This window comes from Argopecten irradians, chromosome 15 (genome assembly GCF_041381155.1).
Source record: "Argopecten irradians isolate NY chromosome 15, Ai_NY, whole genome shotgun sequence".
Taxonomy (NCBI): Eukaryota; Metazoa; Mollusca; class Bivalvia; order Pectinida; family Pectinidae; genus Argopecten; species Argopecten irradians.
The window spans coordinates 18,883,688-18,907,822 of NC_091148.1; the positions used below are offsets into that span (position 1 = coordinate 18,883,688).

General features: G+C 34.8%; 1 protein-coding gene across 4 annotated transcripts in view; it reads right to left on the reverse strand.

Moving 5' to 3' along the window:
- LOC138309095 (uncharacterized) overlaps window positions 1-24,135 on the reverse strand; it is a 206,746-nt gene that overhangs the window by 28,246 nt on the left and 154,365 nt on the right. For all 4 annotated transcript variants that reach the window (XM_069250234.1, XM_069250232.1, XM_069250235.1 and 1 more), the window contains 16 exons: window positions 23,440-23,591; window positions 22,124-22,325; window positions 18,792-19,334; window positions 17,559-17,685; window positions 14,037-14,170; window positions 13,507-13,587; window positions 10,897-11,223; window positions 10,390-10,530; window positions 8,830-8,993; window positions 7,948-8,131; window positions 6,381-6,506; window positions 5,280-5,378; window positions 4,675-4,929; window positions 3,055-3,210; window positions 1,387-1,749; window positions 54-203 (listed from right to left, as the gene is read on the reverse strand). In XM_069250234.1, the coding sequence (XP_069106335.1) occupies window positions 54-203; window positions 1,387-1,749; window positions 3,055-3,210; window positions 4,675-4,929; window positions 5,280-5,378; window positions 6,381-6,506; window positions 7,948-8,131; window positions 8,830-8,993; window positions 10,390-10,530; window positions 10,897-11,223; window positions 13,507-13,587; window positions 14,037-14,170; window positions 17,559-17,685; window positions 18,792-19,334; window positions 22,124-22,325; window positions 23,440-23,591 (3,204 nt within the window). The remainder of the gene's footprint in view (window positions 1-53; window positions 204-1,386; window positions 1,750-3,054; window positions 3,211-4,674; window positions 4,930-5,279; window positions 5,379-6,380; window positions 6,507-7,947; window positions 8,132-8,829; window positions 8,994-10,389; window positions 10,531-10,896; window positions 11,224-13,506; window positions 13,588-14,036; window positions 14,171-17,558; window positions 17,686-18,791; window positions 19,335-22,123; window positions 22,326-23,439; window positions 23,592-24,135) is intronic.

The window sequence follows — 24,135 nt, forward strand, 5'->3', positions numbered from 1 at the left end:
GTATTTAAGAGTATCAAGTATCTTAAGCAGCACCTGTAAGTACTTATAATTACCTGTACGATTTTTAGAAACTTCTGGAAGAATGTCGTCCATATATTCATAATTCACATGGTAAAAAGGTTCTTGACCTCTGAGTCCGTCAGATACATTCAGATATCCACAAAGGAAAGGCGACGTCTCAAAATCACAGGTTGGATTTGGCACTGTTTTAAAGTTAAAATAACAGTGACGGTATATGTCATTTAAAAAAGATCAATGATTCTTTTCCATATCATATATAAAAATTCAAACAATAAAAAAGTTTAGTAGTTTTAACTGTTTCTGCATATTGTTAAAGATGCTCCATCGCCGACAGAGAATAAATGATACCCATCATTTGAATAATAATTGATCGTTTAATTGTGTGTATGTCAAATTAACACAACAAATATATATAGATAGTTTTTTTTGGTGTATGCACACTCAGTACTTAATTTCATATAGGTCATAGTGACATGGAATTTTTTGAGGACGCAATTAATTATTTTCTCATATTTTTTGAAATAAGAAACTCAAAATTTTTGATTGTGGTAATGGTGTAAAGTAAGTAACTCTTGTAACTGAAGAAAAATGCTAATTCGTCTGCTCTTGTTTTTATAGAGAAAAAACTACCGTTCGTCGGTGGTGGAGCATTTTTAAAATAATACAGGGGTTATATAGAATATATCAAGGAAACTGACAACCATGTCCTTATCCCTGTTTTAAAAAAATCCACATGTGAATGTTTACTTTCATTGAAAGTATGCTCCGATAAGCAACTGTTAAACTCTTGAATCCAAATTGTTTATCAAAATGGTCGCTATCGTCCAATATGATTTAAACAAAATTATTACAGCAATTATTGTGGGTATCGAAGATCAAGCTTCATATAATTGACTATAATGAAATTGAATTTTCATTTTCAAAACATTAAACCCAACGATTTTGAGTAATTGTAAGACCATGATTGCCAACATTTGAGATTTAATAGCATTATACTGATATACTTAATTATATATAATATATTTTGGTTAACTCGAGACTTTATTTGTCACTTGGGATTCAATTCAATGTTTGCACAAAGCACATGCTCCAAGGGCGGAGACAATTTCCCGAGTTTGGTTTTATTTTGTATACCTTAAAGTGATTTCCATATCTGTTTCAAAAATATTTTCAAAATCGTACTTAACAAAATGATTTGATTAACAGTGTTTGTATAGCTTAATAGCAGTATTGAACACACCAAATTCTGCATAGACATTAATTATGTGCTTGCTACATATTATCATATTTACCTACAGAGTTTATCAATCTGTTAAAACTTTAAATTAGCCTAGGTCATTTAGGACGTTTTGGGGTCTAACATACCTTCACACACAGCATCAGAGACCGAAACATCATCGATGGCTATGTCATTCTTCAGTCCTCCCTTGTGTGTTGCCGTGAAAGAAATAGATGTTCTTCTACTGGGAGAAAACTGAATACATTTGCTTAACCAATGTCCATCCTGCTGTCCAGAGATGGTCATAGAAACGTCCTGTTGACTAGAAAATGTTGGAGTGGATTCCATATCGCGGGCTTGTATTATTAAATCCCCCATCTCCTCACCATACATGTGATACTTAAAACGCAATGCCGGGTTATTGTAGCTTGAGCTGTCAAATTCCTCAAACCACATCGTTGTCATATCGCCTGCTGCTCCCAGGGAACCTTCCACGACTGCAAAGCTTCCTATAACATCAACATAAAATAATTAATCTGACGACAACAACCCTTTATCCAAGGTAGCTATTATGCGTATAGGACTGTAATTTGGGATTCGACGATTCTCATCAATACACTGGTGATTGTTATGAAAGATACAACCTGCAGCAACTATAGCTTTCTTACACGCAGGTTTCGAATTACCAGGTATGAAAATTAAAAACACACAGTTTACAACTATATAAATGAAATGTAGTTTTGGAATATGGTTAACAGTGGTATCACTCTTGCTTCATGGATTGGATATGAATACAAATGATAATGTTCTCCTGTTCTGGCCACCCCGAGCTTATGTAAAATTAATTCAATTTAACAAGCATTTTCATTGGCTTAAAAATAATTTACTTTATCACTACATAGTTAAATTGAACATGTTACAACCATTTCTATTGATTAGATCTTTGAGGATATTTTTCTAAGACCCAAAGAATTGTACGTCACATATTATGACGTCATAAATACAAAACGTTTTTCGCGGCGGATTTTAAAAGCGGCACAGTCATTGGCCAAACTGATTAATTGAATAAGATATCAATGCGCCAAAACTCAATTTATTTTATTGTTAAAGTAAGAAAGATTGCGGAAATTTATGCCTAATTAGTACCTGATTGAGTTATCTAAATTAAACTATAAGATTAATTCTCAATATCTTTTGGGGTTACGAAGTCATAGACAAAAAACGGACGGAAATTCTTTTTCATAGATGCTTCGCGCCTATTAAAAATGTCCTTCCGTTTTTTGTCTATGACTTAATAACCCCAAAAGATACTGAGAATAATGCTTAAATAAAGAACAAAATGTTAATCCTTACACATTTGGTTTTGTCCATAATGAGATCTTTAGAATTACAGTTAAAACAGAGTCGGGGCCAAGTTTCATGAATATTCCTTAAACTTAAGGAATCCTTTAACTTAAAATTCTTATAGGAAAGCATTACAGATTATAAGGGATGTTCGTTAACTTAAGATGTTTTCCTTAACTTTTGTAATGTTTTTCTATAGGAAAATTAAAGTTAAGGAATTCCTTAGAGTTAAGGAATGTTCATGAAACTGGGCCCTGATAAAAAACAGGTTTCATATTATGATACATTACATACCAAAATACACAAGAAAGCCTGTAAATTTTCAAAATAAGATTACAGCTATAATCGAATATTTGAAGTCTGAAGCATATTTTCGTCCTTATTGAACAGTATTAATTTACAAATGAACCGAATACTAAGAAAAACTGACGTGATCGCACACAAAATGGAGTCAGGCTTCTAGCTCTTACCGTTGGCATTGCCACCCCCATCACCGATAGGTCCGGTGTTGGAAGACGGCGTACCGCCCTGAGTAACGAACCACTGGAACTTGGAACCAGCTGTGCAGTTTGATTTGAATCGACACAAATATGGATGTTCGAACCCACAGACATCTTCCAGAGGCTCTGAAAGGGAGAATCAAACGAATTGTACTGGTTTGTTTTATATTTTGAAAGTATTGTTGACAGTAATTGCTATTCCGTATTTGCATTTTGATACCTACCGCAAAAGATCTAACTCTGTGATATGCAGAGGGAATACATAAACCAACTTACTTTAAGAGATACATGTATATGGTTTTGTATTACATATCATATGCAAGATTTGATAATGACGCGAGAATAGACGATGTCCCTATAATATTTATATCATTATTTTTCTCACTATTACAGACATTTAATCAGATTTCAAAAGTAAAATCATGTAACAAAAAAGATTTTCAACTCAATTATTTAAAATGTGGCAGTAAAAAATAATTTTAATAAAAAAAGGTAAAAATACAAATCCAAAACTCTATATAGCAATACCATGACAATGATATCATTAACTCCAAACATCTGAAAGTAATGATCTTACTCGGAGAACCTCCGTATACTTCAGTGACGACATTAATATCATTATTGTAATGTAATGAAATTAGCTATAATAATGAGACTGATGTTTTACAGTGATGCAGTTAAATTCAAACTTCTACAGTGTAATAAAGCTTAAAGATGCTCCACACCTGCATGATCAGACAAATGGTATTTTTTCGCTATCAAAAACAGGAGCAGGCGCTTTAGTATTTTTCATCAGTTACAAAAGTTACTTACTTTACACCATTACCACCATTGAAAAGTTTGAGCTTCTAATTTTACTTCAAGTCACAATATATGAAAACTATTTAATTACGTCCCGAAAAAAAATTGTGGTACTATATCCTATATGGAATGAAGTACTGATTGCGCATGCACCAAAGGCAAAATAAATTATTTCATTTTATGTTTTGTGTTAATTAGCCATATATATACACGATTAAACACCAATTATTGTTCAAATGATAAATATCATTTATGCTCTGTCGGCAGTGGAGCATCTTTAAAGTTATAGGTTCCATGGCTAAGCGAAAAGTTTGATATGTTCCATGGCTAAGCGAAAAAGTTGATATGTTCATTTTTCTGCGATAATCTAGCCATATATATACACGATTAAACACCAATTATTGTTCAAATGATGAATATGTAAAATCAAAACCTATGCATTGTAACCATTGAAAATCTCAAAATGTTGGTATCTTTTGGTGTTTAATAACATATTAAAAGTTCATCTTGATTCATTAGTACGAAAATTACAGCACAAATAACGATAATGTGAATGGCTCCATATTCTATATTCTGTATTTTCATATTACAGAGTTATCTGCCCTTGCAGGTAGGTATTGATTGTGACTTCATGTGTTTGCGAACGTAACATCATATTTTTCGGAGACAACGACGTGAATCGCGCTCATACAATAATGACGTAACAATCCATACCTACCCGCAAGGGGCTAACTCAGTAATAGGCAAAGACGGAATGTATATATGTAATTATTACGTGACATTACTTACCGGGACAGGCTTCATATTTTATAGTAACGTCATTAATCCCCGCCTCTCCATAACAGTCACTTCCATGTGTTGCCTTGAATGTGACAGATACGTTGGCATTCTTTGGAAGATCGTTACACATCATATTCCAATCGTCACCATGATTACCAAAGAATGTTTCCCTGGTAACGACATTATCTCCCGAGTTGACTTCCACATCAAATCGTTCTACATTGTCACCACTGATACCAAAGTTGTACCATACTGACATATCCTCTGTAAGATAAAATAATGAACCATATTTACATTATATAAGTGATATTTTACTGCATTTCGCGCAAAAAAATAAGAATGCACTTTGTGAATACTGTACGTTATTGCCAATGGCCGTATTTATTATAATTGTACAAAAAGTGAAAAGTTGATCGTAATCATTGACCAATGATAGTCGTTCTAGGTGATTACACACTTGGATGTGTATACATAAACGTTAATAAAAGGATATGGAGTTTATCATATGATTTTCCATTGTGAAAAATGAATAGTAATAGGTTAATGTAGGTTTAACAGTTAAGTAATTACTACATAGTTATTGAATAACGTAAGTTTCACTGTTCAGTAATTACCTGTATCACTGGTTTCGAACGTCGGTGTAGAAATTTCGGCGATGGCCCCGACATTAGATTCTCCGTAGATAGGGCAGAGATCAGCACACATAACCATACCTGTGCAATGTAGTAACGGTCATGTATGAGACTTAATAAACAAAAATCATAAAAACACATCATCAAAACACAATGTGATTGGACAATAAAAACCTATTTCATACGGTTATCTTATTAAGAGGTTTGGTATTTAAAACACAGGATAACGTGTTTGTTCGTTATTATTTTCATAGCTAATGCCAATTTATGTGCCGTTAACTCTGAAAATTTAATAAGAACCTTAAACATTTTACAAATGAAGTAAGTTACCATCAGTAGCTAAATGGCATTTAACTCAATACAGACCCGTATTGTGTTGTACTGGCCTTTTAGTTTGTATTTAACTAGAATCTGATTTTGTATGGACTTTAGCGAAGTACAGACTATGACCCGTCCCCAAGATCATGAAACGGTTTTCAAGTCTTAACCAGTCTTTACTTTAGGCTAAGCCAATCACAAATGACGTTACAAAATGGTATGTCACTTTTTATTGGTTTAACAAAAACTGAAGTCTTAGACTGTTTCATAATCCAGTGACCTGTTTTCACTTAATATGTTTTCATTGCCCGTCATAAGATAAGAAGTAGTGACACCAATTATTTATGTATAATTAGTAAGTTTACAGGGGAATTATTGTCTCAGTGAAATAATGCGTGATGGATAAATCACGCATACTAACATAGTCTTGTCGCGAATGCTTGTGTGCTAAAATCATTTTTTCCCATTTTAAGTAATTCTTAACCGTGAAAGTATTGTTTTTATTTTTTTATTTTGAACGTCCTATTAACAGTCATTGTTATTTAAGGACGTGTCAGGTATATATGGTGGAGTACCCTGAGAAAAACCACCAACCTACAGTCAGTACTTGCCCAGCATGGGATTCTAAAATCACGACTCGGAAGTGGTTGGCTTATGTAGGTACATCTTAACCACTAGGCCACCATGAAAGTAACTGGTTATACGAGGTACATATAGTTATGTAGTTTATTATAATGATACATTGCTCTTGATTACTTCATTTACCTCCATAGGAGTCAGAATAGTCTCTAAATGGTCCACAATAATATGACTGTCGCCATTGAAACGCAGACTTGGATTCCTCTTTATATGGACAAAGGCTGCCCGCGTCGAAAGTACACGATGCTTCATCTGAAAGAAAACATCAATTGTATTGAAAGAAGCCAGTTGTAGTTGACTACATACCAAAAAATATCCATTTGTACTTCAATATTTGCGTACCGCTTTGGTATGTCAAAGACACATTCGATAACACATTACAGAAACAAACAAGAGTTCCATTGGCCTTACAGGTCATCTGACTATTGGCAGAATAAAATACCCCAAAGAATATGCTAGTGACAAACAATGAAAGCGAAACAAAAAATCACACAAAACTTCATGTTTTCAATTCAAAATGTAATTATTCCATCGGCTAATAAAAGAAAAGAAAAAACTATGAAACTTTGCCAGAACAAACTGAAATGTATCATTTCGCGAAGCTATAATATTCAGGTTAGATATTAAGAAATGGGGGACGGGGGATTTAGGCTGGATGGGGTACGGGAAGCAAACGAACACGTCCATGATGCAATTGATTCTACGTTTCAATTCAAACAAGATTCGTATTGATACAAGAAACATTAAAATAAATATTTTAACTAAGCCTACTAAATTAATTTCCAAATTATTCATTAGCATTTATATACATGTAGCATATATACATTTGGCATTGGGATAATTATTATCATACATGTATAAATGGAAATTTATTTTATGGTATTAACTGAAGATAAGGCACCTCCATCATCATTTTAGAAGGATCAGAGGTACAATTTGACACTCTATATGCATAATGCATTTTTTCATTTAACAATTAAAGGATTGTTAGATTGCGTGTATTGGAGATATAAATGCATTCTAGGTGGCAGATAAATAGAATAGCGCCTGTTAGGGCGCTATGAATATTTATCTGCCACACAGATTGCATTTATATTTCCAATAAATGCAATCTAACAATCCTTTGTTATATTTACATTTTACTCTCGAGTTCAAAGTAAAACATAATTTAGATGCGAGTGAACATTTGAATTTCCCGTTTCAGCCATTAAACCTCAACAGCCAGGTTCAATGTGATAAAAAATAGTCCCTATAAAAAATTGAAAAGATAACAAAATTTCAATGTTTTCAATGGCTTTTTCAGTTTACTTTCAATTATCCAGACATTTTAAAGAGTTTTTCATAAGTTTCATAACCAAAATGGTTCATTCAACTATAATGTCAATTTTCCCGCGCGGACTAACATGGTGTCAGTAAACAAGACTCACATTCATTTATTTAGATATTACTTCACAAAGTCTAGCTGCATTTATTGGCTCATAATGCAGATCACGAGTATCATAAGACTAATGGGAGTCACAGTGGCAAAATGTAGATATTTTGGCAAATATGTTCACATCACATCAGATCTAGTCTAAGCTCTACGTTAATGCACACCGAAAGATATACAGAAGCCTTTCCACAGCTAGGTACAGATTATGAGTACAGACTGTACAGGTTATATGGCACAGATAACAATGAATGCAGTTCTTACGTGGGCATTTGTCATCCCCGGTCCGAATATCGTCTATCTTTATGTCCATACCGTACCCATCGCCATGTTGAGCTACAAAATGCAAATAGGCGTCCTGTTCTGTTGAAGTGATGGGTATACATATATTACGCCATTGCCAAGAAGCGTCATCCGTAAAAAAGATCTCTTGTTGTGACTGGTAGACCTGAATTTAAAAAAGCACATGATGACTTATTTTAATGGATCGTGACTATGAAATAAACTTTTGAATGGCTCGTCTGTTTACAATAGACAATTTTATGGGTAATCTATATTTCATTTTACTTAAGTTTTTAACTCATCGGTTAGAGATGAATGAATGAATGAATGAATGAATGAATGAATTAATTAATTGATTAATGAATTAATTAATTGATTAATGAACAAATTGATGGATGAATGAATGAATAAAAAGACTGATGGATGGATGGATGATGAACTAATTAATTAATTAATGGATGGATGAATGAGTTAATAAATAGATGGATGATGGATGAATGAATGAATAAATGAATGAATGAATGAATGAATGAATGATGAATGAATGGATGATGATGGATTGATGAATGATGGATGATGATGGATGGATGGATGGATGGATGATGGATGGATGGAGATAATGGATGGATGGATGGATGGATGGATGAATGAATGGGTGGATGGATGGATGGATGAATGAATGAATAAATGGATGGATGGATGGACGGATGAATAAACGGATGGATGGATGGATGAATAGATACATGGATGGATGGATGGATGGATGGATGGATAACTGAATGAATGAATGAATAAATGCATGGGTTTGTTTTGGCAATCACACAACACATTACATAGACTAGTAAAAGTGAACGAACTATATACCATTAATGAACTATTCCTTCTCATGATGGTACCATGGTAATGTCCATCTTGAATCATAAGGCTGAAACGAAGCGACTGGCCGGCAGTGAAGTTTCCGGGTCCAAGAGAAAACTGGGTCATATCGTTCTCTTCTCCGAATGAAGCATCAGCATATAATCCATTACCTAAAATAAATATTAAGGCTATCTTAGGTTATAATGGCTAATCTATCAAAAAACAAGAATTCTACGGAAGTGGATGTGTCGCCTGCACAGCAGTTTAAACATCCTGATAATAGTCATTTACAGTTGCCTATATTGTTAATAATTAGGTGAATTTATCAATGATGTGTCTGGGCAAATCCATCCTAGATCTCATTGATATAAAGCAATGTACAAAATTTGGATCCTTGCCCACTTTCTGTGGCTGATATGTTTTACTGAGGATCCTCATACCAATGCATATTTGAATTCTTTAAGTAAATTTCTGTGGAGTTTGTTTGCAAAATCTTCTACATAGCTCTTTCCTTATTTTAATACAACAGGTGCTGTGTAATCCGGTAACTGTCCTTTAGGTTTTGTTTATATTCTTACAAGGCCCAGATAGTTCCACATTGTTTTCTAGGAAGTCATCAAAGTTCAACTTGTGATATGCTGATATTGGTACGCAGTGAGGTATTTTGTAAATTATTTCTAACTCCTCAATGAAAATCTGGTCTATTTTCTTGAGCAGGTATATACGCGGAATTTCGCGAGTCTCACTAAAGTTGATTATTGTATAAGTTGTTTTATTTTGTGATTTCACTGACACGCTTAGCGAATTAGTCACGGTTATTCAATTTCGTAATTGACTTTTTTACTTCTTGTGTACCTGTGTTTAATCCCTGTTTGTGGCGCTTATGTTTCTGTGTTTTTCAATTACCCAATCAAAAAGCAAAAACATGATTAAAGGCGAAAATGTGATGGCTTGCACTAACTCATAAGTAATAGGGCATCCAGTCAATCTGATTAAAATACAGATCCTTATTATCACTACGTTTGATAAGAGGATCTGAGAAAATCCCATTAGGGGTCATGTCCAGGTGACCTTTGGAAATGGCCAATCAAATTGCTACTTGCAAAATTTTGACAGTGAATTTCTGGGGACGAAATAGTTTGAAAAAGCTGTCAGACTTATTTTGATTTACGTAGTCATCTCGCCCAAAGAGCACCACAAAGCTAATTGTATATGTATACTGGGACGAAATATCATTTTCAATTGATGTGACAAGTGTAGAAAATGTATCTGATATGAAGACTACGTGGTATAAAGGTCATCTGGACGTGACCCCCTATGGGATATTGTCAGATCCTTTATTTAACGGAGTGGTTATAAGAATCTGTATTTCAATCAGATTGGGCATCCAGTTCACCCTTGACTTTTCGCAGAGTCAAGAGTCAAATAAAAAGTTCTCAGATAACTGAAGGGGTCAAAACATACGATAAATTGGCATGTGCTTCAAACTCAAGAGTCACTTTTTGGAATTAAAAAAAATGATCCAGGAGTTCTACTAGATGCCATACGAGAAGGCGACTTTCTTACCCCTGGTGCCTAATCCTATTCGCCATTCGAATGGCTTAACCCTTGACGCAGTGATCGGCTCCCACAGACACGGAGGTTCTGCAACTTCGTAGGGGCACTGAGGGTCTGTGTCAAAGTCACAAGGGCTCTCCGGAAATACGCCTGTGAAATGAATGATATACATGCATGTATATTCAGTAATGATTGTATGACTCTAACAAGTAAAGCTACATGTATGCCACCACAATTTAAATTACATTCGTATGGCGCATCGTACATTGAAAGTTTTTCCGATTAACTATGCATCTTGCATCCAAAAGGTATTTTTTATTGGCTAAGCAAATACTTAAATTTATCATAATCATGATATGTTGTTACATACTGAAATGATAATATATCCACTTTTAATGTGTTCTAACAATCCTAGATCTGGATACATATTAGCGGGTCAAACGTTATTGCATTATTTATAATTTAAAGTGGTTTATCGCAAAATGTACACTGAAAAATGGCTTTATGAGACCTTACCCGGGCACTTGTCATCTGTGACCGACACATCGTGCAGCTGCACAAGGGGACCGTAATTATTGTAGTTGTAAGTTCCTGCCGTGAACATGAACTCAACAAACGTATCATTGATTGGCGGTAATGGTACACAAACAGATTTCCAATCTCCGAAGAGATGAGGGTCCGACATCCACAAGATGTCCGATCCTACAGCCAATCCGAGAACCCCAGACATTCTGTCGTTTAGTGTGTAATGGAACCGGATGCTGCTCCACCCTTGTCTGGTAAATGGAGGTGAATATAAAGAGGAGGTATTCCCTTCTTGCGACATAAATATCACCGCGGCTCCTAAAACGAAAACATCATACAGTGTAAAATAATGCCTTAGTAAGTAAACAGTCCTTTTTAATTTCAAGTTTATTTGAAATCAATAACATTCATTGAATTATTCCTAATGTTGCTAAATTTTTAGTTTTCACCCTTCTTCCATCCGTATTATTGATATTTATATGGTTAGATTTTTCGTCCAGTCGAATTATAACTAAAATTAACAGATAATGAATGATCATTTCTTAATTATTTATTGCTTAAGTTTTCAAAAGTTTGTTAGGGTCACCTGAGACGAAGTCAAGGCCCTCTACAAAAATTGTGAAGTTCATTTTCTTGGGTAGAAGTATTTCTAAACATATCCATATAGGAACTGGCTGGCCGCCAGAGGTCAGAGGGGCAGGCCCAAAATAGACCGAAATGTCTAAACATTAAAACAATGCTCTCAACATGCAGATGTGATGGAATCAAATACTCTTCAAAGAGTTCCTCAAAGGTCTCAAGGCCCTCTACACCAAATGTGAAGTTATGACCCTGGGGTCTCGGATTTTCCCCTAGGAAGAGGGTCATATTTACTTACAGGGAAAATACATTTATGGGTACTATTTGTGCAAGGAAATGAGTCAAACTTGGTTAGAATTATTAGCCTTAGATAGCACTTTAACATTATATCCATATTGGTCACTGGCTGACCCTCAGAGACCAGTGGAGTCAGGTCAAAAGAAGCCGAAATGACGAAACTTTCAAACTTTCGTCTAAATTCGGAGAAATAATGGAATCAAGAACTCTTCATAGATTGAAAGGTCTTAAGGTCCTCTTCAATATTTGTGGCCGTGGATTTTCCCCTGAGGAGGGGTCAATTTTACTTAAGTTTATATAGTGAAATCACATTTGTGAGTATCAATTGCTCACTATAGTCACAGGAAATGAAATGTTATGGAATCAAATTATCTTCATATAGATTAAAGGGTCAAATTGATATAATCATTGACTGACTTCGAGAGCCTGATGTGCCAACATACAGTGTTTGTATATCTTTATATCATTCTGTTTACGAACTAAGGTGACCGTTTAGGCCAATGGGCCTCTTGTTTCAGACAAAGTAGTTTTTATGAAGATTATATACTGTTTAAATAGAAGTTTAGATTTAAAACACCTATTTGTAAACCAATTTTCTTTTGCGGCTACTTATTTAATTTCGCGATTTTCATTGGAAAACATTTTCGCGAAGAAAAACATTGAAAAAAATGACTGGACATTCCTGTCAGAATTAATAATGTAGATGTAAGTTCACAGAGAAAAATAAATCGCACGCGAAAGAAAGTTGGATTACATTATTGTCATTAAAATGAATAAAACTTGATTTTACATATATATATAATTTTTTTTTTTTACATTTATTGCAAAACAAGTTATATAATTTTAAAAAATCCCTTTCAATGGATTGGGTGTATATATAAGCGTGCAAGGAGTCTTAAAATGGGAGGAAACCGCAGTACTTGGAGAAAACCACATGTTCGGGCAGGTAACCCCTGACCTTTTTATTGTTATTGTTAGTTGCTCAATCAAAAGATTAAGCTATTTTATAGAAAATTGATTGACAACATAATAAGGGTGATGGTGGGTGTGTGTAGTGCAAAGATGTTATTTTCGTTGAACAAAAATTTAATCCAAGATCAGACAACTCTGTAATATACAGAAAGAACAATTTTATCTATGTAGTGCAAGCCCAGAATTATATAACCAATGAAAATCAGCAGGATTCCCATCGCTATATTTAGAAATATTAATAAGATAAACGAAGATCATGGTTATAGGGAGGCCCATTGATAACCTATTGATTTAATTAACATTCCGTAATAAAAAATAGTCAAATATACATGTATTTGGTATAGGAATAGTTTTTGCATACAATTTCGGAATAACATTGAACCAAATCCTTGATTTAATTTAAATGCTTTTACCTCATGAACACTTATAGTATTTATCGTTCTTTGAATGTCTCCTTCATCTTAACGTTTTTACAGACTGATAATTAAAGTGCAAAAAGATTTTTTTAAAGATGTCCATCATATTGTTTGTTTCTTTTATAAATATAATTTGTCAGGATGTACCTATCCTGTAGTTGTATATTACAGAGTTATCTGTCCTTGTATTGATTGTTACGTTATGAGCATAACATCATGTTTTCCAGAGCTAACAACGTCAGGTTTGCCCACGAATTTATGAAATCACAATCAATATAAACCCGAAAGATCGATAAATCTGAACTATGGAGTAATAAAGGAATAATTGAACACAAACCTGAATAGGATTGCCAGTCACCGCTTGCATCGTATCCACACATATCAGTCGTATTGAAATCACAGTTAACCGAATTATGACCTGAAAGTATAAATTCATGTATATACTTACTCCAGTGAATAATCTAGAACTCGATATTTAATCATTTAACTAAAGTGAATATTCTACAAATTAAAAAATGTCCCTGTCATGTGTATATGTACTTTATAGGCCTACTTTCTCAAATTAAACCCATGAATACATTGCCATAATTATGTGTATATGTATGAAGAAATTAAGAAACTTCTTAAAATTATGAAACATTGATGACACTGAGACCTGATAAGCTGAAAAAAATAACTTGATTATAACAAAACAAATACCTCAATACATTTCACAAAATTGAATCATAAGAACTAAGTTCAATCTTATGTATTAAAGCAATATGTATTGAATACGCCATTAATTAAGATATTGAAGTCAACCCCTGAACAACGCGAAGAACAACGAAACTTTTTACATAGTCTCTTAGAGACGAGGAGATAACATACCACAGGCTAGGATTACTTTAGAGCTACAAGAGCCATATGGATAAACGTCACAGTCTTCCAGTTTGTCGGTGTTGCAGTACACATAAACACCATCCGTATAAGGGCTGTACGAAGATTGGTCCTGTCTTCCGAAACTGGAACAATGATTGACACGATGTCATTAAAACAACATTTTATCATATACATTTATGATTTCCAGCGACAAAAGGTTAAAAGAAAAATATTCCTTAGTTTGTTTGTCGTTTACAAACAAATGCTATATGTCTATTTTGGGCTTAAGAGCCGCCAGAGCGACCAAGCATGTGAGTTAAAGTTGCTTTTTAACTTCCATTTACCGAAAATAGCTACATGTTATTTGATAAAGCAGTGTTAAATGATCTCCCTGACAATTCCGGCCGATTTTACAAACGGATACCATTTTTAGACTTCTATATATGGACATTTTCTTACGTGTTCATATGACTGTCGCGTGCGACTACATTAACACCCGGACAAAAAATATGATAAGAGCACCCCGGTATTGTATTTTCTGATGCAAATAAATTTTGTTCATAATACCTGATAACTATAGAAACGTGTTATACAAATTTTTCATAATGTTTGTATAGTGATATGAATGTTTTTAAAGCAGATATTAAGGATGTAATCCTCTGAGGTTTCTGTCCCGTTAAAGTCTATTTCGACATAAATCAAAGAAGTTATGAGATTTTTCAATGCAATTTATCAACATCGGTAGCAAGTTATCAGTTGCAAATTTTATCAAAAAATATAATTTCTATTCTTACATGTAGTAGTTTTTTAATACGAGAATTTTAAACAAGAGGCCCAAAGGGCTTGTATCGCTCACCTGGTTATTTTTTTAGTAGTTCTGTAATTTAGTAAAAGATAAATTGACACCACAATTTGTTTAATTTTGAATCCCAACCATATAATCATGCTATAAATACCATAACAATATGCTATCCAATACAAAGTTTCAAAGAGGAAGACATTTATACGAAAATAGTAGCCTAATTAACCTTTTTGGTCCCACTCCTAAGGTCCCAGAGGATCAGCCCCATCATTTATACAATTTTGAGTCCCCATCGTATAAGGATGTTACCATTGCATTATGAGTGCTATCCCATGCTTAGATTCAGAGAAGAAGTCATTTATATGGAAAATGCCAAATTGACCCCTTTTGGCCCCATCCCTCAGGCCCCCGAGGGGTCATTCAGTCATTTATATAATTTTGAGTTCCCATCCTAAAAGGATGTAACCATTGCATTATTGGTGCTATCCCATACTTAGTTTCAGAGAAGTTGTTTATATGGAAATAGCCAAATTGACCCCTTTTGACCCGCCCCTCAGGCCCCTGGGGGGTCAGACCCATCATTTGTACAATTTTGAATCCACACTCTATAAGAATACTACCATTGCATTTTTAGTGATCTTTCAGACTCAGTTGCAGAGAAGAAATTGTTTATATAGAAATAGCCAAATTGACCCCTTTTGACCCGCCCCTCAGGCCCCTGGGGGGTCAGACCCATCATTTGTACAATTTTGAATCCCCACTCTATAAGGATGCTTCCATTGCATTATGAGTGATCTCCAATGCTCAATTTCAGAGAAGAAGTCGTTTACATAGAAATAGCCAAAGTGACCCCTTTTGACCCCACCCCTCAGGCCCCCAGGGGGTCAGCCCCATCATTTGTACAATCCCCATCCTATAAGGATGCTACCAATGCATTATGGGTGCTATTCCATGTTTAGTACAGAGAATAATTCATTTATTTGGAAATAGCCAAATTGACCCTTTTTGGCCCCGCCCCTCAGGCCCCTGGAGCACTAATGTGTGAAATGATAATCCTTTGTCACTTTATTTTTCATGGTTATTTGAGTACTTTTCTTTTTTACTCTAATATAATGAGTAATAAATGTTTAAATGGGACGAACTAGTAAGCACATGGACCCCCCATTTTTCTGTTAATTTCCCTGTTAATATGCAAAACATTTACAAAAGTTTAATACCAGAACTTTTTCTAAAAAGGTTTAATACCAGAACTTTTTCTATAAAGGGTTAGATGGCAAAAGGGGCCGAAAATCATACAAATTTTAGCTTATAATCATGGGATAATGGTAGCATATGTCGCTATTCTGAGAAAAAATATGTGTCGTAAGAATCATAACTAGTATAGTTTTAAAGAGGACTATACTAGAAAATACATACTGCAAACATTCATACTTATCAAACACTTTATTGGGAAGTTATGGCTTTAATCTATGGTATATATGATCAAAACGGCAAAATTCCCATAAAATCAAATATATTGTCAACTAGGTATCTTTGGGTGACAAAAGCGCAAAAAACGAGCACACGGACATATGTTGTTTTTTCCCAATTTACTTCTATGGTATGAACTCCTTTTTCTAAAAATCAATATGAGAAAAAAAGTTTAATACAGGAAAATTTTGACTTTTCAGAGAAATACATCCTTAAGCGGCATTTTACCAAATAATTGTCTACCACTTTGAATAACAATTTTGACATGGATTTGCATTGTCGAAAAAATGTACAGCACTTTTCCTGATTCACCTATATTTATTTACCTGTACACTTATATATGTTTCAAATATATTGCGTTTGAGTAACGGGGTACTCTAGGGCGATTTATAGACCATGTGTTAACGTTCAAGTCTCGAAAGTGAAACTCTATGATACGAAAGTGGCATAAAAACGAACAAAAATTTGATGCACATACAACTGTATGCAGGCAATCAGACAAAACATAATCAAAAAGATGTTTGAAAATCATTATAACGATATTTTGATATAGTGAAAAGCTGTGTTGACAATCCAATCTGACGTTGCAATGACGCCCGACCCAAACTGTGATGATGAGAATGCACTGACAGAGTAAGACAGGAAAATTATCATTGAAACTTGCTGTTTGTCGCTTCATATTTCCAATTGTCTGATCTTTGGATGTTTATTTTATATTACCTTAACAATTGAAGGGTATGAAAGTAACAAAATCTCCAAAATTTACAAATAAACGCCTGTCAGCGATAGCCAGTAGACCGCACAACTCTTTAACACTGTAAAGTCATCGGAATACGTCACTGTGAGCACTGTATAACAATGTATTACAACATATAACTAATATAGTAATTAGCAATGAAATGGAACGCAACATTAACCCACATTCGCATGTTGGCTCAGACAGTGTTAATGCCTTTTGTGTCCTTCTATTATCGTCCAATAATATAAACATGTGATAATACAATTATGATCTGTATTCCATACACAATATCCCAGTGACTTACTGATGCTTGATATATTTTCACATCAATCAATTATTGTGGCATCTAACCGCCCTTGAAATGTGTGAAATTTACAGGAGTTTCGAGTTATCAAAACAACATGGGTTAAGTACAATTCACTGTCGATTAGTCCCACCATCCGGTGACTAATGCTTCATCATTTGCAATACTTTCATATTGCACGCGACAGTGAGGTGGTTTACGTGTTAAGAAACATACTCATAGCCCATTGCTCGGCAAAGATTATCGGGAACTGGAGAGTAGATCCAGGAACACACATAGTATTTAATCCCGTTATATATCACCGTCACGAGTCCATCATCATCCATTTCAACTTGCTCAATACCTAAATAAACATATAACAAAATATGAATAAACTTACCAAAAGAAACAGGCATAAATTTTCATAATTTAGTAATGAACTATTAAAAAAAAGTTTAAACATAATGTGTAATGTATGTAACTTTCACCAATATAAAACGATATATGTACATTAGAAGTAGACATCTACTACAACCAACGAGGTATTCAGGGAAATTGCCGTTAATCGTGTCCTTAAAAATGGTCTTAGCAAATCTTTATACAGAGGTGGTCGCTAAGGCAGATTTCTTTTAGTATAATGTACACATATCTCCTTTGAAAACTCTTAAAAAATTGTAACGGTATATACAGCAATCAAACTAGTATCTTTATTTCTTTTAATCTTACTGTCCATCAAACAGATTTAATATTATGTAGAGATCATAAGACACTTTTCCATTTATCTTCCGTTTATGAACGAAAGCAGAGAAAAAATTTTCACTTTTTAAACTATGTATACTGGTTGCCAAATTTATTTTCCATTATAAATATAATGTCATTGAAAAGTTATCAACATGTTTATTATTATAATCCCAAAGTAAATGTCCTTTGCTCGATTACAAGTAATCAAAATAGCCCTCTGACTACTGTCGTGTACTTTTCATGAGTAATTTTGAACGTTATTTATTACTAACTATAACAATTACACGATTACAATTATTCCATACCTGCATTCAACTAAATTTGAAACATTTCTTGATCATAATCTACAAATATTTTAATGACCAACAGAACAGTAAACATTTGATAATGTTACATTTGGAGATAAGTACGGACACTGTATAATCATCTCAATTATGTGCTTCAATCCGAACAAACAATGATTACTCTTGTACAGATATTATATACTTTCGGGTGGTTGTTTAGTGAATTTCTTTAAAAGCCCCTGTTTTTGGCAACTCAAAAACCCTATTTACGACCATTTACAATAACGAAAGTATGATAAAAAGAAGCTCTCAAACCTGGGGCAATTAAATACAACATTTTAGGTTCAATGGTCGACGAAAACTTAACACTTTTTTGTGTCTCTGCTGTTTTTGAAGCAATGATACCTTTACTGTTGTTCATGGAGGTAGTCATGTTTACACTTACTTGGTCTATCGGTGGTGGTGTTGTAACCTATAGTGGTTGTAGCATAGGTGTGACCAACCGTTGTGGTTTGGGTCTCTGGCTCCGGTTTACTTGTTGGTGTGGAATATGTGGTTGTAACGTAGGTGTGACCAACCGTTTGGGTCTCTGGTTCCGGTTTACTTGTTCGTGTCGAATATGTGGTTGTAGGCTCTGGTTCCGGTTCACTTGTTGGTGTCGAATATTTGGTTGTTGGCTCTGGTTCCGGTTCACTTGTTGGTGGCGAATATGTGGTTGTAGGCTCTGGTTCCGGTTCAGGTTCACTTGTTGGTTCCGGTTCACTTGTAGGTTCCGATTCACTTGTAGGTTCAGGTTCACTTGATGGTTCCGGTTCACTTGTTGGTTCAGGTTCACTTGATGGTTCAGGTTCACCTGATGGTTCTGGTTTGCTGGTTGTGGTGAAGGGTGGTGACCATGTCGCCGGAGGTTGTGTCCATTGTGTTACGTTTGGTCGATACCACGTGGTTGATGTTCCCCGGGAAGGAGAATATGTTGTGGAGCCATTAGCTGCAAGATAACGCATATTCTAATTACATGAAGTCAAGGTTGTCCGCTGTATCGCAAAAAGAGCACAACATTGTTTGATATTCCGTATTTGTATATCATAGAGTTAACTCCCTTCTGGGCAGGTATCTATTATTACGTCATTATTTTGGGAGCGCAATCCACGTAGTTTTTTTTCTGAAATGTGTGACGTTACGCTCAATGTCACAATAGATACCAACCAGCAAGGGCAAAAAACTATGTAATTCTGTAATATGCAAATACGGAATAGATATTGATGGTGAGAAGGATTTTCAAAAGTTTGATATGAGACTTTTGAGAACAAACATATAGCAAATACGCAAATTATGTATATTCATATTATCCTCGTTTGGGTTGTATTGTTTTAATACGTCATGTTATTGTAATATATTATGACAGAGACAACAACGTAACACTTGTGCACATATTGATGACGTAATATTGTATACCTGAAATCAAGAGAAGACACCGGCCAACATTACAATGAAATGACGTATCCGGTTTGCGAAGACAAACGTAATAATCTCATAATCTTGCCCATATAATTTCTTTTAAAGAACGTACGTGTTAATGAATACAACAAGAGCTGTTGGAGAACAGCAAAGCTCGCCTATTCAGAAGAAGTTGATGTTCAAGTATTTACTATTTAAACATGGAAATATGACAAATTAACAGACTCAAAAAACCCCTAAAGGGCCCCAAATTGGTTGTATTATCATGTTCAGCATCCATAAACATTAGGAAAATAAAATCATAAACATTTATGATGACTTAAGCTTAAACAATTGACAAAACAGAAACTTGCTCAAAACTTTAACGTGAAATGGGACGCCAACGCTGACGCCGACGCCGACGCCGACGCCGACGCCGAAGCCGACGCCGGGGTGACAACATTAGCTCCCCCTATTCTTCGAATAGGCGAGCTAAAAATTCCCATGATTAATTGACCAATGAAGTTGTCTATCTTCTTTCTTTATCTGAGTGACAAATTTCGTAGCGACAGATTTTTTTTTTAAGATGGACAAGATCACTATAAACCAACGAAGTATCACGGCAACTTTTTTTATAATTCCATAATTTTGTGGCGAATGTGAATCACCCATAAACCGAAATATAATCTCACGCAAAACATACAATACCTGGACAAAAGTATTTGGACACCTCATATTTTTACTATATTTCATAAATTTCATTGGTTTTTTTCTTTGATTTTTTCTCATTTCATCTATAGGTGAATTTTGACCACATTTGGCATACTTATAGAACATTATCTGCATTTTAACTCATAATATTTGAGATCATGATATATCATGATTTTGAAATTATTTGATTTTTAAAACATCACTATTTTAGCGCCAATCTTCAACATTTTGACGTCATTTCCTTCACTGTTCTTACCAAGATGGTTGTGAAAAAAATATTTACTTGCTGATAAGGCAAGGTCTTTTATGTATCGCTCACCTGGCTATTGTAATGCCAAGTAATGTTCTGGTTACAGGTTCATTTTTTCTTTTCTGAAGGAATTTAAGATTTACCTCTAATTTCCCCTATTGGGACCCATTCTTTCTGCTCCAGAGGGTCCGAGCCAAAATGTATACAAACTCTGTTCCCCTTCCCCCAAGGATGTTTCTTGCCAAATTTGGTTACATTCCATGCAGAACTCTATGACAAGTAGCGATTTAAAGGATTTACCTCTATTTCCCTTTATTGGGCCCCCGCCCCTCCTGATCCCTGGGGGTCAGACCCAAAATTTATACAACCTCTGTTCCCATCCCTCCAAGATTGTTTCTGGCCAAATTTGGTTACATTCCATGCAGAACTCTAAGACAAGTAGCGATTTAAAGGATTTACCTCTATTTCCCTTATTGGACCCCCGCCCCTCCTGCCTCCTGGGGGTCAGAGCCAAAATTTATACAAACTCTGTTCCCCTTCCTCCAAGGATGTTTCTGGCCAAATTTGGTTACATCCCATGCATAACTATAATTAGTAGCGATTTAAAGGGTTTACCCCTATTTCCCCTATTGGTCCCCGCCCCTCCTGCCCCCGGGCGGTCAGAGTCAAAATTTATACAAACTCTGTTCCCCTTACCCCAAGGATGTTTCTGGCCAAATTTGGTTACATTCCATGCAGAATTCTATGACAAGTAGCGATTTAAAGGATTTACCTCTATTTCCCTCATTGGGGCCCCCGCCCCTCCTGATCCCTGGGGGTCAGACCTAAAATTTATACAACCTCCGTTCCCATCCCTCCAAGGTTGTTTCTGGCCAAATTTGGTTACATTCCATGCAGAACTCTAAGACAAGTAGCGATTTAAAGAATTTACCTGTATTTCCCTTATTGGCCCCCGCCCCTCCTCATCCCTGGGGGTCAGAGCCAAAATTTATACAAACTCTGTTCCTATTCCCCCAAGGATGTTTCTGGCAAATTTGGTTACATTCCATGCAGAACTCTATGACTAGTAGCGATTTAAAGGAAATGTTTAGGGACGGACGACGGACGGACTGACGACGAACGCCGCGCCATGATATAAGCTCACCGGCCCTTCAGGCCAGGTGAGCTAAATTAATGAAAAGAATTACATAAAGTAAAAATTATGAAAATAACATGAGCTGTTAGTAAAAAAATTTCTCTAAAAGTATTTGGTTGAAATCCGTCAATAGATCAGGAAAAAAGTTAAAATACATGAAATATAGCAAAATATGAAATGTCAAAGTACTTTTGTTCAGGTAGTGTAGTTGGTTTATTTTAAACGATTTCTACTTGTTCTGTACCTGCACATCGGCCTGGTGATATTTGGACATCATCTACTGCTAACTTGGCCAAATAAGTATTGGCAACAAAATGTATGGAGAAATAAGTGTATGCGTCAAATCTGTCAAACTCGACCTCCACCGATGTCCAATTCATGCTTTCTTTGTATCTGTTGGATATTTTATGTATGGTGCTGACAGAATAGTAATCCCTCTCTTCAACCTACAACCAAAATAATGTGTTTCGATGATATTAACTATTATATATTTATTATTATTGTCTTTTAATGAACACAGACTTTGTTTTTTTTATGTATTTGCAGACTACAGAGGTTGTTGCCTTGGGGTCATCTTTCATAATAATGTTGTCTTTTCATAATTTTATTACAATCCTTCACAATACCAAAGAGAAAAATATAAACTTCTGTTAGTGAAGTAAAAATGCAAAATTCTTTTTCTTTTCATAGTAAAGTATCCTATAAAAGTAAAATTGCTGAGTGAATTTGCGACACACATTTTCCTATTATTCATGCAAATTGTATCATCATGCATAATGAAAAGATATTCAGTAAATAGTTGCGGCACGAATAAAACTGATTCCGGTCGTAAATTTACTCAGAAATTTGATAGGATAATTTTTACTTTGAAAAAAATAATGTTTTAATAGTTCTTGTTGTTATAGTTTTAAGCTTTGTTTGGATAATACTCTACTCTCATTGTTACCGATACACAAACATGAGCTGTTAATACTTAAACATGGCATTCTGTATTTGCATATGACATAGTTATCTCCCTTTTGGGTAGTATTGGTTGTGACGTAAGGATTTTGTGAGCGTAACGTCATACTTTCCTTAGAAAACGATGTGAACTACGCTAACAAAATAATCACGTAGCAAATGATACCTACCTGCAAGGAAGCTAACTCTGTTATATACAAGGATGGAATATGTCTGATATATTTATATAAATCATGATTATGTGAGGATAGTAAGGGAATGGTCATAAAAGCAAATTCTGACATGACACTGTTTTTGTATAACAAATCAATGTTCTGTTTTCTTTTCAATTGACTTGATAATGTACTTGAATTCTTTCATATACTGTCATGTTTTAAAGATCTCTCAGAATGGTCAAAAATGAAGGGATACAAAGTTTAACGAGGATTTCAGCAAGCGTTTTGATCCCAAGCTCGTCTTTCTTATACTACTTTAAATTGTCTCAATGGATGAGGAAAGCGCAAAATAGTAAGCTTCTTTTGTAAAATTGTTCAACCATTCAAAAAATTATAAGATTTATATTTCAATTTCATTTTAATCATTTTGTTATTTTAAACTTACCCAAAGATTTGATGTTGAGTATTCGGATGTGTGTATGCTAGCATACCAAAAGCGCAAACACATGGTAGGGGCACCTCTGAAATACTCCTCGATACTATTTAATGTCATATTGGAAGAATAGCTGTAGAAGCATCCGGCAGACATGAAACTCCCTGTAAATAAAAACATACAGTAAAAACATCTGTATGTTAATAAATCATACTCAAACTCGACTTAAAAAATAATATATAACAAAACTTTTTCTTTGTCTACGGCCTCTTACTGAAGCCTGACAATACATGAGGACACATTTTGAAAATCTGGATCGAATATCCTTGAACTTGTGCAAGAAAAAATGATTTCCATGTATAAAATACAATATTTTTTTTAGATAATTTATATCAATGCAAGGCAACCACTAAGCTGAACATTGGTTAAACCAGCACACCTGTACAGTGTAAAACTCGGTTTGGTATCTGTGTGGATTGGTGGTAACTATCTCAAAAGTCATGCAGACACTCATCAATACGGCTAATACGGGATATGTGTAAGGATGGCAAAACATTTACACTAATAAGGCAGTTGCCAAACAAGTAAAATGACAAAACATGTTGGCAAATGCTTCTTACTAACGCAGTTGCCATGACAATTACCACAAATGTGTGTATAGTTTAGTAAAGCAGTTGACATGCCTGCTAATATGGGCTATCGTAAATG